At 46.9% G+C, this 18,432-nt stretch overlaps 1 protein-coding gene across 4 annotated transcripts in view; it reads left to right on the top strand.

Annotated features, from left to right (window-relative positions):
- Positions 1-18,432, top strand: part of MARK3 (microtubule affinity regulating kinase 3) — a 99,755-nt gene that overhangs the window by 30,445 nt on the left and 50,878 nt on the right. For all 4 annotated transcript variants that reach the window (XM_045013413.1, XM_045013414.1, XM_045013415.1 and 1 more), the window contains 2 exons: positions 11,853-11,901; positions 15,590-15,655. In XM_045013413.1, coding sequence (XP_044869348.1) covers positions 11,853-11,901; positions 15,590-15,655 — 115 coding nt within the window. The remainder of the gene's footprint in view (positions 1-11,852; positions 11,902-15,589; positions 15,656-18,432) is intronic.

The raw sequence follows: 18,432 nt of genomic DNA, 5'->3' as shown, positions 1-18,432 counted from the left end.
TACCTCACATTTCATATAAATACACAACTGAGCTAGTGCATCGTAATGCTAACTTTCCTTGTAAAAGGCCTGTTTTGGACAGTTTTGCAGTCATGAAAGATGAGCATGTCCTTCAAATAAAGAATGCATATGAAACTACAAACAGAGACAATTGCATGTCTTTTGCCAGTCTTACTTTGTTACTCAAATAGCCTGAACTCTTAAACTGAAAAAGAGTACATCTGGCTTCCTTTGAGTGGGTTTTTTTTCCTTTCACATGGGATCCAACTCAGTAAAAATGGCATCCATGAACATCTGTTTTGTCTGTCACTTCAATAGTCACTTTGTTAAATTTACGACTACAAAGTTTCAGTCTGTGGGCTAAAAGTCAAACTATGTCTATGCCTCATACATAATCACCAGCAAAAAAGATTCTACAAATATAATTCTTTTGATGAGTGAAGATGGAGGAGAGAAACCATCTCTCTCTCTGCCATAGTCATATTGGCTCATCTATGCTAGCAAGAATAAGTGATGATATGCTACTATTGTCAGGAAGTACACAGATACGACCTAGAGTTGTACACAGGGAGCACACCTGTTGGGCACTTTCCTGACTAAAATACTGATGGCCAAAGGCTTTTATGTATGTACTTTAATAAAAATAGATGGATTTACCCTATTTGGGTAAGGTATAATACCAGGAATTTGTTTTATGTGAAATCAAGCTAAAAACACTAGGTAACGTAGATAGTTCAGATTTATACAAATAGTAAAAAGGCCATATGCATAGGTGCTCTTATCTAAATCAATGGCACAAAAGCAAATAGGGAAAACACACAAGCTTTTGAGGACTGGATGGCTCAATCAATTAAGAGATGGAGTGTTTTATTTGTAAGTTATTTTGTTCAAATTGGCTCAGGTAAACTATGACCGAAAATCATCATCTGATGGCTCTTTAGCCTCTGTGAAATAGTGTTGTTCAATTTTAAGTAAAAGGTACACCCATCACAAAAACAACCACCACAGTCCACTTTTTTGGAAGCTTCAGTGGAAGTGGAGAAAAATGGAAAAATGTATAAATACATATTAAAACATTTGTGATGCAATTTGTAATTATATGTATATTGGCTTTATTCATATTTTGTATTTAATGCTATGATTTTTACACTGAAGTTTTTAAATATTGTCATGAAAGTGTATGTCACTTTAAGAGCGGTTACTGCATTGTTGGAAATCTACACTTGAAAGTCAAATGATTTGTTAGTTACTCAGAGCACCTTGGAAGAAGAATTGGGGGAGAGATGGAAAGACAAACAGAGAGATAGTGACAGGTAATCAGGGAGGTTCACAGCAGCTCTTTTGTGAGTGGTGAAGGAACGGCCAGCATAAAGGGAGAGGCATGGAGCAGCCGAGGAGAAACAATATCCATATCTTAGTGTATTTTAAAGATCTCTACTATCTGGAGCTTGTACCTTGACTTACCATGAATTTCTTGCAATCACTTTTCAAAAATTTGGGGTAGAAGTGTAATTGTGGAAAATACACATGCCCAACGCGAGTAGAATTTGTGCATGCAGAGAACCAGTTAGACATGTACCTAGTCATCCACACATGCATGCAGCTGCATGTTTAAAGGGGGATAGATGTTTCAAAAGTTTGCTGCATATTGTTTGAAGTTAATCTTTCAGCATCAGGGTTGTGTAGCAGTCTTTATAGCCTGCTCTGAATCAACAACAAAGATGTGCAGTGCAGATTGCTAAGGTGGAAGCTGTCTCAGCCTAGGAACCTTAGAAGCATAGATAAAATATTTGGTGGTGATGAGAATGGTACATAGTAGCTAAGCACTGACACTACAGCTGTATATGAGTCATCTTTAGGTGGCAGAGCAAGTGATGGTGAGGCTGGCGCCTTCCAATCTACTAGTTTCCTCTCTATATCCATCTCTCATCCCAAACGTTTTTGTTTTTTTCCTAGGGACACTTGAGATTGATTTTTGTAAAGACAATTTATTTTCTAGAGCCTAATTACTATGATGATGCCTCTGCATATTTTAAATTGACTTGAATACTATACTTCTCTGTTCTTGTAGCATTTTCCCTGCTAGTACTGTTAGATCAAATTTTTCTAAAAGCCATCCCTGCTAGTACTGTTAGATCAAATTTTTCTAAAAGCCATCCCTGCTAGTACTGTTAGATCAAATTTTTCTAAAAGCCATCAAATTTTTCTAAAAGCCATTTTTCTAAAAGCCATATAACATGTAATTTTTTGAAAATGAGTTTCTGTATTACAGAAATTCACTTTATTTTAGCCAAGATACAATGTATTTTGTGTACATTATTAATGCAACGATTTATATGATTTATAACTAGGTACTGTACTGAAAATTCCTTCCTAATGAGGAACTTAACATAAATAAAATTGCTAAGTCATTCTGGAAAAATACATTAATCAGTTTTCATTTTGTGTGTTTCAAATGTCTTAGTAGGAAAAATAATTACCATACTATAGTGCATATCACTTATTAATTTATTTTTTAAAGTTAAGTATCCAAATAGATGATGGCTGAAGAACAATGTGTAGATATTTGGCACTTACAGGCCCTTTTACGAACAGTTAATTTAAACAGTGTCCTTTCTGTGACAGTTTTATCTAAGGTCCGTACCTAAAGGATAAGTGTCAGGTCTACAAACGTCCTGCCTGTTTGTTGTAACCACTTGTCTTATACTTAGATTGTGAGTTCTTTGGGACAGTGATAGAATTGAAGTATTTGTATAGGTCCCTGGTCGGGGCTCCTAAGCACTGCCACAATACAAATAACTAACAGGGTCTCTCACAATGAATCAGTTCCTGGTTACTGATAAAACCAGAACTCCAGCCCCCTTTTCTGATCACTAGCCAACGCTCCAGTGTCCAAATATAGGCTTAAAACTTAAACTGACTTTAGGAAAGTGCACAAAAGCCCACATCCTCCTGAACTATTTTTGTGTGTGTCAAGGCTGTAAGGGTGTGCTTTTAGGCTGGCTGAATTAGTGATTGTAATCTTAATTTTCTTTGTTGCCGCTTTTGTTACCTCTTGTTTTTACAGTAAGGGTCACATGGGTTTTTAGTCATTTTTCAGTGAAGCTTTTAAAATGCCTAATGCTAGCACCATTTTATTCTGCTATGTAAATAAGCTCAGGCTTAGTAGAAGTAGTTTGATTCTCAGTATCTTGTTTTCCAGGTTATTGTGGGGGGTCTAGGAGCACTCTGGGACATGATAGTCTGTTTACATGTCTCTTGCCTGATGGCTTCTTCTGCTCAGTCCCTCCAGTAACAATTTTGCTTAGTTCTTCCCCTATATCCAAGAATGCACCATTCCTTAAATTAGCAAAGGTGAATACATTGTGTTACCACATTTGATTAACAAACAAACCTAGTTCGCTCATATTTTAGCATAGTTGCTGTTGTGACTGCCACTCTTATTTCTTTCTCCTCCTCGGTCAACTTCATCAGTGGTGAAACACCCAGTTATGCACAATTAGGATTATTCATGCTCAAAGATGTTTGTGCCATTCAACAGGAATAGTACAAAGGATTTTCTTTTCCTCGGTTTTGTTGGCTCTTACTTTTCTTTCTCACACCCTAATCTCTAATGTAAATTATTTTAATATCCATTGAGTCATAGCTGCAGCTGCTACTCCCTGCAGATTTCAGGACACATGTAAAAAGGGAGGATATTAATTTTTTAGAATGTGTGAATAGATGTGAATTGAAGGAAACTTGCAGTAGCACTACTATGTTCCTATTTTCATCCATTCTTGTTATCTCTGACTTAGTCTGCAGGATCCTCTAGGCACGGAGCAGTTATGTATTTTTGTCCATTTTGTAATGTAGTATGTTTTCCACTTAAATCTTTCTTTATTAAGCACACCATAGCCTTTTAATTCACTAGTGTAGCTGTAAGGCTAGTGTTGGATTTTAAAAAAAAACAATTGATTGCTCCCTTTCTTGTCAAGCCAGAGCAGCTTTCACAAAATAATCAAGACTTGAGAATGCCAACCATCTGGAGTCTTGGGATGATGTGAGAGGATGTGAACAGTTTGCAATTGATTACAACATATTGCACTGCCTAAAAAGATGATTTCTTGTGTCCCCTTCTCACAAGCCTCCTGAGAATGGGCATTTACAAAATAAAATGGAATATACATTCAGTAGCATTTGTATTCTTCTTCGAGTGATTGCTCCTATGCATTCCAATGTAGGTGTGCGCGCCGCGCGTGCACGGTTCTTCGGAACATTTTTACCCTAGCAACTCCGGTGGGCCGGCTGGGCGCCCCCTGGAGTGGCGCCGCTATGGCGCTGGATATATACCCCAGCCGGCCCGCCCGCTCCTCAGTTCCTTCTTTCCGCCCGTGACGGCTAGTAGGAACAGTGGAGTGCTCCCTTACCTCCACAGCCCTAGCGTTCTCCATAGATTTAGTGTATATAGTTGTTAATATTTGTTAAAGTTTCTTGTTATAGTTGTATAGTTAGTTGTATAGTATAGTAGTTAGGGAATTAGAGGGGTTAGCCCTCTTCTTCCGCCCCGGTGCGGGCTTATGCCCGGAGCACCGGGATTCAAGCCCTGCGTGGCTTGCCAGCGGCCGATGCCAGTGAGTGACCCGCACGACTCCTGCCTCCGCTGCCTCGAAGAGTCGCACAGGTCAGATAAGTGCCCCATTTGTGTGGCTTTCAAGCCTCGTACGAGGAAGGAGCGGGACTCTCGTTTAAAACAGCTCCTTATGGAGTCGGCTCTCCAACCTCCGGCACCAACTCCGTCGGCGCCGAAGCCGGCCTCCGTGAGCAGCGCACCGGCAGCACCGAGCCGCTCCGGTGCCGACACGTCTTGGCACCCTGCACCGAAGACCCGGCACCGCTCACTCTCTCCGAGGAAGAAGCAAAAGGTGCCGAAGACGGCCACTGCGAAACAGCAGCAGAAGCCGTTAGCCCAGCCGCCACCGACTAAAACGGTACAGGCTGAGGCAGTGCACAAGAAGTGCACCGGGCCGTTGACTCCGGCACCGCAAGGGCCGTCGAGTCCGGCGCCGCCCAGGTCCCCGGTGCCGACCGAGGAGGAGCTGAGGCTCCCGTCCACGCCGGAGGCGTTCGCGACGGCGAGGGAGCTGATCGACCTCACCGCTGATACGGGCCATCAGCTACCGGCACCACCGGTGCGGACAGTCAAGTCCATCGGAAAGCCACTGATGATGCGCCCTCCCTCTCCTGGCGGCCGAGGTGATCGGAGCACCATGATATGCTCCCGTTCTCCCTCTAGACGGCGGTCGCCAACGCACCGGGGCCGATCCGCACGACGGTCAACGTCGAGACGCCGCTCCCCGTCTCGTCACCGGTCGCAGTCCCGGTACCGCTCGCAATCGCGGTACCGGTCGCACTCCCGGCGGCGCTCCAGGTCCCGGTCGCCAAGTCGCCGGCACCGCACCAGGTCCGGCTCCAGGCATCGCGGGCGATATTGAGGATCTCGCAGCCACTCACGGCGCCGCCGCTCGCGATCGAGGTCTGACTCCCGGCGTCGCAGGTCGAGCTCCCGGCGTCGCAGGTCGAGCTCCCGGCACCGCGCTTCGCGCAGATCCCGTTCGCCTATCAGACCGCATGACGACCGGCACTGTCCGTCGGCACCGGAGAGGCAGTTTACTCCGGCACCGGACGTCCGCCCGGGAACCGCAACGGCTCCTCCTTGGCCTTTGAGGGAACCCTCAGTTGCTTCTCCTGAGGGCAGTGCGGTAGACTTCCAAGCAGGGTCTCTTCCGCAGGACCATGGACCCCAGCAGTGGGGATTTTGGGTACCCTGGGCCCAACATGAGCAGGGACCTCCCCTTCCTCCGAGGCAGCCAGGCTCGGCGCGTTCGGTGCCGGTGGCCACTGTCAGCAGGCCACCACCATCTCCAACGCCACAGACCGCCACTCACGGCACGCCGTTGGGGCATGAGACACTGGCACCTGATCGCCCAGAGGCAGAGCAGGCACCTGAAGAAGTGCTGCCAGGTCAATCCTCGTCCTCCTCTCCCGACGAGGCTGTGGCAGGGGCGTCACCATCGGAACCCCCGCCTATTGACCTGAAGGCGCACCAGGACCTTCTTCGGAGGGTAGCGAAAGCCATCAACCTGCCCATCGAAGAGGTCCAGGAGGTCGATGACCCCATCACGGATGTCGTCGGAGCAGACGCCCCCGTGAGAGTGGCGCTGCCATTCATCCGCACAATCCAGCGGAACAATGCCGCCATCTGGCAGTCGCCTTCCTCCGTCCCTCCCACGGCACGTGGCGTGGAGAGGAAATATTCTGTACCACCTAAAGGGTACGAATACCTTTATGTGCACCCGACTCCAGACTCTTTGGTAGTCCAGTCCGTGAATGACCGGGAGTGTAACGGACAGCCTGCCGCTGCGCCCAAGTCTAAGGAGTCCACACGCATGGACTTGCTGGGGCGCAAGATTTACTCGGCGGGCGGCCTCCAACTCTGCATCGCGAATCAAATGGCCCTGCTATCCAGGTATACAGTTAACATCTTGGGATGCCTGGGAAAATTCGCGGAGCTGACCCCGCAAGACTCCCGCCGAGAATTCTCGGCCCTCCTAGAAGAGGGCAAGCTGGCCTCCAGGACCTTGATTAAGGCAGCGGTCGACTCAGCGGACTCGGAGGCCAGAACTGTGGCGTCCGGTGTAACCATGCGACGCATTGCGTGGCTGCAGTCGTCCACTTTGCCGCCGGAGGTACAATATACCCTCCAGGACCTCCCCTTTGAAATGCAGGGCCTGTTCTCTGAAAAAACTGACACGAGAATTCAGACCCTGAAGGACAGACGAGTGGCAATCCGCACTTTGGGGATGCATACACCGGCCACTCAGAGGCGTCCGTTCCGGCAACAGCCCTATCGGCCCGGGCCGCAGGCCAGGTCTCGGCCATTTAATAATCGCAGGGCCCCATTCCGCCGCAGACCATCGGGCGGGCGGCGTAACCAGTCCCAAGGCTCGTCCAAGGCTCCTCAAGGCCCCAAGCCGACCTTTTGATGGGACGCCCGAGGACGGCATACCACTCTCACCCAAGGATCCATCCCCTTTGTTTTCAAGTCGCCTTTCCCGCTTCCTTCAGGCGTGGTGTTCTGTAACATCGGACAGCTGGGTGCTCAACACCATCCAGCACGGCTACCGCCTACAGTTTATTTCGCCCCCTCCCTCCCACCCACCTTCCCCGTCCCTCTTCAGGGACCCCTCTCACGAGCAAGTCCTCTTACAGGAGGTCCAGTCTCTGTTGAGCGTGGGTGCCATCGAGGAGGTGCCCCCCTGCAGGCGGGGCAGGGGATTCTACTCCAGATATTTTCTCATCCCCAAGGCGAAAGGAGGTCTTCGTCCCATCTTAGACCTCCGGGAGCTGAACAAGTACCTCTGCAAACTCAAGTTTCGGATGGTAACCTTGGGGACCATTATCCCTTCCTTGGATCCGGGAGACTGGTTTGCCGCCCTCGACATGAAGGATGCTTACTTTCATGTGGCAATTTACCCCCCCCCCACAGACGCTACCTGCGCTTCATGGTCAACGAGGCCCACTACCAGTTTGCGGTGTTACCCTTCGGCCTCTCCACCGCACCGCGGGTATTCACCAAATGCATGGCGGTCGTGGCCGCGGCCCTCCGTCGTCGTCGAATCCACGTGTATCCATATCTCGACGACTGGCTGATTCGTGGCCGCACCCAAGAGCTGGTAGCGGCTCAGGTGTCCGAGATACTGCATCTGTTTCGGTCTCTCGGCCTGCTTGTCAACGCCGACAAGTCCCACTTAGTTCCGACTCAAAGAGTGGAATTCATAGGAGCCGTCCTCGACTCCAATCTGGCCAGAGCCTGCCTCCCTCGGGCTCGGCACGAGACGTTGGCCTCCCTGATACGGACACTGCAGGCCTTTCCAACGACAACAGTGCGGTGCTGCCTACGTCTCCTAGGTCACATGGCAGCGTGTACGTTTGTGACCACGCACGCAAGGCTGCGACTTCGCCAGTTCCAAATGTGGCTGGCATCGGTGTACCGCCCTCAGCGCGACCCACTGGATATGGTGGTGGTGGTGCCGAGTCCCGCTCTCCAGTCGCTCACCTGGTGGCTGGATCCGGAGACAGTCTGCGCAGGGGTTCCGTTCCGCCCTCCTCGACCATCGATCACCCTGACCACAGACGCGTCGGCGCTTGGATGGGGGGCTCACATAGGAGACCTGCACACCCAGGGCCTCTGGTCAGCCCAGGAGCTCTCCCTCCATATCAACGTCCGGGAGCTGAGAGCGATCCGTCTGGCGTGTCTCGCCTTTCGGACCCACCTTCAGGACCGCTGTGTAGCGGTGTACACGGACAACACCACAGCCATGTTCTATGTCAACAAGCAGGGTGGAGCTCGATCCTCCCCGCTTTGCAAGGAGGCGATGCTCCTCTGGGACCTTTGCGTGACCCACTCGATTCGCCTCGAAGCGTTTTTTCTGCCAGGAGTGCAGAACACGTTGGCCGACCGTCTGAGCAGGTCCTTCGCCTCCCACGAGTGGTCGCTTCGCCCAGATGTGGCGTACGCAATCTTCCAGAGGTGGGGGTTTCCCCAGGTAGACCTCTTCGCCTCCCGGGCCAACAGGAAGTGCCACAGGTTCTGCTCCTTCCAGGGTCAAGCTCCAGGCTCCCTTTCGGATGCGTTTCTCCTGCCATGGACGGACTCCCTCCTTTACGCGTTCCCTCCGTTTCCGCTCGTCCACCGAGTGCTACTCAAGCTTCGGAGGGACAGGGCCCGCGTAATACTCGTCGCTCCGGCCTGGCCGAGACAGCACTGGTACACCCGGCTGCTCGAGCTGTCAGTTCGGGATCCCATTCCCCTTCCGTTATGGCCGGACCTCATCACTCAGGACCTCGGCAGGCTTTGTCACCCGAACCTGCAGTCGCTGCATCTTACAGCTTGGTTCCTGAGTGGTTGACCGACGCAGAGAGGGGTTGTTCGGCGGCGGTGCAACAAGTTCTGCTGGAAAGCAGGAAGCCTTCGACGCGCTCTACCTACCTCGCGAAGTGGAAACGCTTTGCGCTCTGGTGCGACCAGCAAGGTCTTAACCCATTCTCGGCCCCCATCCAGATCGTCCTCGACTACCTCTGGTACCTGAAAGGTCAAGGTCTCGCGATCTCGTCCCTCAGGGTGCACCTGGCAGCTCTGTCAGCCTTTCGACCCGCTATAGCAGGCCGCTCCATCTTCTCCAACCCAATGGTAGCCCGCTTCCTTAAAGGGTTAGACCGTCTCTACTCTCAGGTGCGTCCTCCTGCTCCGACTTGGGATCTGAACCTGGTTCTCGCCCAGATGATGGGCCCACCCTTCGAGCCGTTAGCCACGTGCTCTCTGCTCCATCTCACCTGGAAGACGGCCTTCCTTGTGGCGATCACATCCGCAAGATGAGTCTCGGAACTCCGCGCCCTGACGGCGGGTCCCCCGTATACAGTCTTCCACGGGGACAAAGTGCAGCTTCGACCACATCCGGCCTTCCTCCCCAAGGTGGTGTCGGCCTTCCACCTCAATCAGGAGATCTTCCTCCCGGTCTTCTTTCCGAAGCCTCACGCCTCACCTCGTGAGCAGCAGCTCCACACTCTGGACGTCCGCAGGGCCCTCGCCTTCTACGTTGACCGGACGAAGTCCTTCCGGCGTTCCTCCCAGCTCTTTGTGGCAATTGCCGATCGCATGAAAGGCGAGCCGGTTTCCTCTCAACTAATTTCTTCCTGGGTGACATCCTGCATACGAGCGTGCTACGAGCTTGCTCGTGTCCCCCCGTGCCGCCTCACCGCACACTCGACGAGGGTGCACGCCTCGTCGGCCGCCTTCCTGGCCCATGTTCCCATCCAGGACATCTGTAGAGCGGCCACCTGGTCTTCAGTCCACACCTTCGCTTCCCACTACGCGTTGGTGCAGCAGTCTCGAGACGACGCAGCCTTCGGCTCCGCGGTATTACACTCCGCCACGTCTCATTCCGACCCCACTGCCTAGGTAAGGCTTGGGAATCACCTACATTGGAATGCATAGGAGCAATCACTCGAAGAAGAAAAGACGGTTACTCACCGTAGTAACTGGTGTTCTTCGAGATGTGTTGCTCCTATCCATTCCAGACCCGCCCTCCTTCCCCACTGTCGGAATAGCCGGCAAGAAGGAACTGAGGAGCGGGCGGGCCGGCTGGGGTATATATCCAGCGCCATAGCGGCGCCACTCCAGGGGGCGCCCAGCCGGCCCACCGGAGTTGCTAGGGTAAAAATGTTCCGAAGAACCGTGCACGCGCGGCGCGCACACCTACATTGGAATGGATAGGAGCAACACATCTCGAAGAACACCAGTTACTACGGTGAGTAACCGTCTTTTTCAGTGTTCTCGTGGTGATGTCTATCTTATGTTTAGGTTGTCTGTTAGAAGAAATGAGAATGTTTATGGCATTCATAATTCAAGTTTTTGAAGGCAGTACTACATATTAAAATAACATGACCTTCATGTCAGTTTTTCAATGTAACAGAAAATAAGTGCAGAGAGAGGATAACTTTGCCGTTTTTAATTTAAGAAAACTATACATCAATAACACAAGACTGCCTTAGTGTAATTTGTCATCTTGGCTACATATCAGAAAATTGAGGACTGATTATCTTATTTTGATATTAAAAAATAAAACCCTAGCCTAACACTTGTTTATATAGGGTGTCAAATTTGAACATTATACAACTTCTAAAAATATTATTTTATAATAAGGGCCACATAGCTTCCCATTTCCCATATAGGCTCTTCCTCATATAGGTAACAAAGTTTACCACTTGTGGAATTTCCATTTAATAGTCCCATCATGTGGAGGCGTGGTTTGTATGCCTCTCCCCACAATGCAACTGGCAGGCAGTTGACCCGTCCTAACCCTGCATACCCCTCTGAGATCTAATTAAGGTCCTCTCCACTCGTGAAAATATGAGACAAAAAGAACATTTTTATTTAATCAGTAAGAGTCTAGAGGTGAGGTATTGACTGAGATTCATGACCAAATAATCCCATACTTAGCATTTCCCTTCAATTATGATATGGATTTTGTTTGCTGTCATTCATTTTGGTAAGTAAATGTAGTGTTCATGAAAGGTATTGGATTGACATCCCAGAGGCCAAAGTTGGCTGTCTAGCCACAGAATAAATACAGCATAGGCCGTCACAAAGCAAACATCAGCCTCATGAATCCCTGCAACTGTGCCTCAATTTTTACTTGGAGGGACCTTCCTCTAGGGCCAAGAGGGAGATTCTCCTTCACCTACTACCTGATTAGTGCTTGCTTGTTGGCAGTATCATTAAAAATTGTTGTGCTTTTTGTGATGTAAACAGTTAATGTTGACCAGTAACTTGATTGCGACTAGCAAATAGTGACTGCTAAACCATCCAAGAGCTGTCTTAAAATAAAATCCTTTAATATACCATGGTATTGCCAGTATTCAGAATATGAAATGCTGCGGTAAGTATGACCTTCATAAAGAATAAATGTAACCTTTTAATGAAACTTATTAAAGTGAACTGGATCAGAACCAGTTACCTAAAGATTAAAGCCTTCATTTATCTCTTGAAGTATCCAGTTTCCCTTTAGAAGGAATTTTTTTAGAGCTGGCATTTTACTCCTCTTGTCTGCAAAAAGCTTATTCAGTCCATTTGAAAGTGAAATACATAATATTCTTGTGTTTCTCACATTTACTCTATCATTTATTAGGATTAGGTATAGAATTCTAATAATTAGCTATAGAACAAAATAATCAGCTTCTTAGAAAGGAATGAATAGTAATTTTTTTTGTCACTAGTTTATTTGATTTCCTATTATCTTTTTTTATTTCAGCTTTTCAGAGAAGTAAGAATAATGAAGATTTTAAATCATCCAAATATAGGTATTTCATGTTTTCCTAACACGTTGGTTCTGTGTAACTAACTTTTTAGAAGACTGCTTGTTTTTGGAGTGATTGTACATGTCCATGTTGCTTTTGGAGTGTGTGAGCTCCAGTGCACAGTTGTCAGGGAGTTTTTCCCTTAGTGGTACCTGGTGGGGCAGCATGAGCACCCTCTGCTGCCTCTCATACCGCAGGCAGACATAAAGAGCTGTAGCTCCCCAGGGTACAGAACAAGCTGGCGGACCGCTTCAGCAGGTCGTTTCACAGCCAGGAGTGGTCTGTTCGCCCGAATGTCATGATTTCAATCTTCCAGAGTTGGGGCTTTCCCCCCATAGACCTATTCACCACACGACACAACAGGAAGTGCCAGCAGTTCTGCCCCTTCCAAAATTACAGCCCAAGCTCAAGCGCAGACACATTTCTCCTCCACTGGGGAGATTCTCTCCTTTCCGATCATACCAATTGTGAACAAGGTGGTACTCAAGATCCGGCGAGAACTAGCTCAGGTCATATTGATAGCACCAGCCTGGCCCCATCAGCACTGGTACACATCTCTCCTAGACATGTCTGTGGAAGCCCTGATAACCCTGCTGCTCTTCCTGGACCTTCTGACACAGGATCACAGTTGTCTTCAACATCAGAACCTCGAGTTGCTTCACCTCACAGCGTGGAAGCTCCATGGTTGAACCTGATGGAGCTTTCCTGTTCAGACCAGGTTAGACAGGTCCTCCTTGGCAGCAGAAAACCCTCTGAGAGCCACATACTTGCTTTCCTCCCAAAGGTTGTGTCACAGTTTCACATCAACCAGGACATCTTTCTCCTGGTATTCTACACTAAGCCTCATTCCAATGGCAGGGAGCAGAGGCTCCACTCTCTGGATGTCCGCAGAGCACTAGCCTTTTACATCGAGAGAACCTAACCATTCAGAAAATCAGTCCAGCTATTCGTGTCATTGGCGGACAGAATGAAAGGTCAGCCTGTGTTGTCACAATACATCTCGTCATGGATAGCGTCCTGTATTTGTGAGTGCTACAACCTGGCAGGTGTTCCTGAACCTCCAATCACTGCGCACTTCACCAGGGCGCTGGCTTCATCAACAGTGTTCCTGGCTCAGGTTCCCACTCAGGAAAACTGCAGGGCAGTGATGTGGTCCTCCATCCATACTTTCGCCACACACTAGGCGATTACCCAGCAGGCCAGAGATGATGGAGCAGTGCTCCAATCAGTGGAAGACTCTGACCCCAATACCTAAATTTGGGCTTGTGAGTCACCTGATTGGAATCGACATGAACAAGCACTCAAAGAAGAAAAAACAGTTACCTTCTCGAAACTGTTGTTCTTCAAGATGTGTTGTTCATGTCCATTCCAATACCCACTCTCCTTCCCCTTTGTCAGAGTAGCCAGCAAGAAGGAACTGAGGGGGTGGCGGGTCAGCAGGGCTCTACTTGAGCTCCATGAAGGCGCAACGCCCGGACCGACAAGACCAGTGGCTCTCAAACTTTTTTACTTCCCTTTCACATAGGAAGCGTCTGAGTGCAACCCCCACTCCCATAAATTAAAAACACTTTTAAATATATTTAACACCATTATAAAAGCTGGAGCAAAGCAGAGTTTGGGCTGGAGGTTGACAGCTCGTGACCCCCCCCCCTAAAAACCTTGTGATCCCCTGAGGGGTCCCAACCCCCAGTTTGAGAACCCCTGGACAAGACGGATGCTGCTATGGGACAAATCTTCCGTGCATGTGTGCGCGCGCGCACACACACACACACACACACACTCTCTTGATTGGAATGGACATGAAGAACACATCTTGAAGAACAACAGTTACAAGAAGGAGCAGGGGGGAGGGATAGCTTAGTGGTTTGAGCATTGGCCTGCTAAACCCAGGGTTGTGAGTTCAGTCCTTGAGGGGACCACTTAGGGATCTAGGGCAAAAATCAGTACTTGGTCCTGCTAGTGAAGGCAGGGGGCTGGACTCAATGACCTTTCAAGGTCCCTTCCAGTTCTAGGAGATAGGTATATCTCCAATTATTAAATTCATTAAACCATTTTTTTTCTTACTAATCTTTTTCCTAAAGCCTCATAACAAACGTAAGGAGAGATTGCACCCTCTGGACACTAGAAGAGCTTTAGCATTTTATTCAGATCAGACTAAACCTTTCAGATCTTCGTCTCAGTTGTTTGTTGCGCTTGTGGACAGAATGAAGGGCAGTCCTGTTTCCACACAAAAGAATTCATCATGGATACCCATTTGTGTTTGCTACCATGAAGCCGCCAGAGAGATTGTTGAGTCATTTGACTAGGTCCTGAGCAACCTCAGCAGTATTTCTTGCCAACATTGGGAAAGAGGCAATGTGGACATCATGTCGCATGTTTACCTCTCATTACACTATCAGCAATCTAAAGGCAATGCTAAATTTGGACGAATGGTCCTTTGGTTCCTGTTAAAATAGCTTCCAAACCCACCTCCAGTTGGGACTGCTTGTGAGTCACCTGCAGTGGAATGGACATGTGCAATCACTCAAAGAAAAAAGGTTACTAACCTTTCCGTAACTGTTGTTCTTCAAGATGTGTTGCCCGTGTCCATTTCCATGACCCATCCTCCTTCCCCTCTCTATCAGAGTCTTTACTATAGTAAGAAACTGAGGAGGGGGGTGGGGCAGTTTGGCCTTTTATGCCTGCATGCAAGGCACTTGAGGGCACTCATGCCACTTTGATGGGAACTGTTAAGGGAAAAACTCCCTAGCTATGCACTGGAGCACGCACACGGCTACAGTGGAATGGACGTGCAACATATCTCAAGGTACAACAGTTATGGAAAGGTTAGTAACTGTTTGTTTTTAAAAAGTTAAAGCAGTGGTGTATGAGTCTAATGAAGGTTCTGTATCATGGAGCCACTTAAAGTGGTGATAGGGAGATAAGTCTTTTAATGGTTTCAGAGTAGCAGCCGTGTTAGTCTGTAACCGCAAAAAGAACAGGAGTACTTGTGGCACCTTAAAGACTAACAAATTTATTTTAGCATGAGCTTTCGTGAGCTACAGCTCACTGCATAGACTTGCCTTGCCAAACTGATGCACTACTATATCGGAGAAGTGGTTTTTTTAAGAGGAGGAAAAAGAATACTTATTGCCTGGAACCCCATGTATAATGAGATTATGCAGTCACACAAATTACTGAAAATCGTTCTTTGTAACTTTACTGCATAATTTTGCTCCAGAATCCAAGCTTTCACTTAAATAAAATTTAAAAAATCTACCCTCGTGGGAGAAGAGAGCACTCAGAATGTAAAATTAATTTACAGTGATACTGTTGTCTTTTGGATTCTGTAGACAATAGTTGAGGCAACAACCTACCCTGTATATAATATATACAAATTACTGTTACCCAGTGCTTTGTTTTTTGGGAGCTATGCTTAAATCGATTTTTTCACTTGACCCTAAACTGAGTATGTTTCAAGCCATAATTGTACATTCATAAGTTTGACTCAGACTACAAACTACTGATAAAGCATTTGTTGTTCCATTTAGAAGCATGAAATGGAAATAACTGCTTTTCTTAAAAGTTGTTTTGATACTGTCAAGCAGCAGTAGTCTACTTTTGAGAGAATCTTCCACAAAGACTATCCAAAAACTAGATTCCTATAATTGGTTGTAATCTTTTAGTAAATAACTGATCTTTTTTCCTCTAGTGAAGTTATTTGAAGTAATTGAAACTGAAAAAACTCTCTACTTAATCATGGAGTATGCAAGTGGGGGTAAGTATTTTCCTTTTATGTGATACAAATGTAAAGAAATTGCCAAATGATACTGAAGTTTTCTTTTGTAATACTCCTTAAAACAAGAAACATTGATTTTATGATAGTGCAACATTTCAGGTGAAATATTAATATTTTGGGAGGCATTTTCTTAAAGCTGTACAATTTTTAAAGTAAGCCAAGCTTTATTGAAATCCAGAGGGAATTTTTTTTCATTATTTTCATTGATCAATCCATCATAGTAGTGATAGTAAAATAAGGATATTCACAATAGGCAGGTATTGGCACGATAGTTGGTTTCATTGATGTGGTATTTGGTAAAGTTAAGTATATATTCAGATGTAGTATTGTATGAAGTAATAGCATATAACATTCAGGTGGGAAAGTGTAGCAATCTATTTACCCTTGCATTTTAAATCACCAGTACTTCAACGCTGCACTTCTTGTTTTTTAATGTTGGTGACATATGGACTTTTCTGATTAAAGTGGCCCTTTTTAATTAAAGTAAGATCCACAGTTACCAAAATCTTCTGGACTCTTAATTTTGACTGTCACATGGGCTGGTTCACCTGGAATGGTCCCTTGAAAAATGTAACTACTTGTGCTAAACAATCTATTCCACCTTGTACTTAGCACAGAGTACATTTCCCAAACCTGAAGAAAAGCTCTGTGTAAGCTCAAAAACTTGTCTCTCACCAACAGAAGTTGGTCCAATAAGATATTACACCGCTACCCCGATATAACATGAATTTGGATATAACACGGTAAAGCAGTGCTCCAGGGGGGCGGGGCTGCGCACTCTGGTGGATCAAAGTAAGTTCAATACAACACGGTTTCACCTATAACGGGGTAAGATTTTTTGGCTCCCAAGGACAGTGTTATATCGAGGTAGAGGTGCATCTTCCCCCACCTTGTTTCTGTAACCCCTGTCTTTAAGTTCCTCCACTGACTCCCCCTTTTGAATAATTAATTCCCAATTCTTGCACAAATGTGAACATTTTCTCAGTGTTTTCCACTATTTTTAATATAGCTAGAATCAAGGCATTTACCCTTCTGGATAGCTAAAATGGTTATATTTCAATATCAGCTGGTGGGAATCACACAGATATTTGAGGCACATCTTCAGTTTTGCTGGGGAGACATAGAGGTTTGTCCTTCAAAACAGAAGAGCAGAGTTTCACCATTGGGTCCCACTGTATATGTGCAGAATATCTGGGGTATCATGATGTAGTTGCTTATATAAACTGTGTTCTAGCTGTTGTATTTGAGCTCCTAGGAGCCGTAGATGCATAGACCATTTTTGTCTAAATGGGGCTAATGGTAGGGAAGGGCATTATAACATAAGAACGGCCATACTGGGTCAGATCAGTGGTCCATCTAACCCAGTATCCTGTCTTCTCACAATAGACAGTACCAGATGCTTCATAGGGAGTGAACAGAACAGGGCAATTTATCCAGTGACCTATTCTCTGTTCTCAAGTCCTAGCTTCTAGCAGTCAGTTTAGGGATTCCCAGAGCATGGAGTTGCATCCCTGACTGTCTTGGTTAATAGCCATTAATGGACCTATTCTCCATGAACTTATCTAATTCTTTTTTGAACCCAGTTATATTTTTGGGTTTCACAACATCTCTGGCCCTGAGTTCCACAGGTTGACTACGTGTTGTGTGAAGAAATACTTCATGTTTGTTTTCAACCTGCCGCCTGTTAATTTAATTGGATGACCCTGATTCATGTAAATAACCCCTTCTTTATTCACTTTCTCCACCCCATTCATGATTTTATGGACCTCTTTATCTCCCCTCAGTCTAAGCTGAACAGTTCATCTTTTTAATCTTTCCTCATATGGAAGCTGTTCCATACCACTGATCACTTTTGTTGCCCTATTTTGTACTTTTTCCAATACTAAAATTTTTTTTGAGATGGGACAAACTGTATGCAGTATCTGTCCCTTTTGTAATGGTTCCTAACGTTGTTAGCTTGTTTGACCTCTGCACATTGAGCATACTAGTGTGTGTGCACCTCTCCCTTCTACTTAATAGTTTTTAACTTAAAAGTGAGATCATACTGCCATCTAGTGACTGGCTTACAGAGGATAGAAGGCTTAAAACTACTACAGATAACTGAGGGCATGTCTACACTACAAACTTAAGTTGATCTATGTTAGGTCAACTTATACCCACAGTAGTAATTACTGCTGTGGTTTGTGTCCAGACTAACCTCCTTCTGTCAGTGGTGCGCATCCACAACAGGAGTATTTCCACTGACTTAAGAGGGGCAGTGTGGAGGGCTGAGGGGCTGGGATCTCAGCTCCGTACACAGCTTTCTCCTCTGTCCCCCGCCAGGCTCTTTGCTACATTCTCCCCACTAGGAGCCCAGCTGCACCCTCATGCTCTTGGCTACCTGGCTACTGGGCTCCCAGTGGGGAGCTGGGAGCCCGGGCAGCAGTCCTACTGAGGGCAGAGAGCCGGGAGCCTGGGGATAGCTGTGCTCTAGCTAGAGCCCTCCATCTGCCCTGGCATGACAGCCCAAGCTGTAACTCCAGCTTTCTCGTCAATTTCACGGTTCCAACAGGGAGCTATGAAATTGACAAGGATGACAGCTAACAGCCGATGTAAGTAATCTGCAGTGTCTACACGGACACTGTGTTGTCCTAACTACACCAATGTAAGTCCTATGCCTCTTGTGGAGGTGGAATTATTACGTCAGTGTAGTAGGGTACTTACATCCCCAGGAACAAGGCTGTAGCATAGACACACTGACATAATTAGGTCAACAT

Source organism: Mauremys mutica, chromosome 4 (assembly GCF_020497125.1).
Source record: "Mauremys mutica isolate MM-2020 ecotype Southern chromosome 4, ASM2049712v1, whole genome shotgun sequence".
Classification (NCBI taxonomy): Eukaryota; Metazoa; Chordata; order Testudines; family Geoemydidae; genus Mauremys; species Mauremys mutica.
Note: the sequence above shows the minus strand (reverse complement) of the source record. Positions and strands in the feature narration are given on the sequence as shown.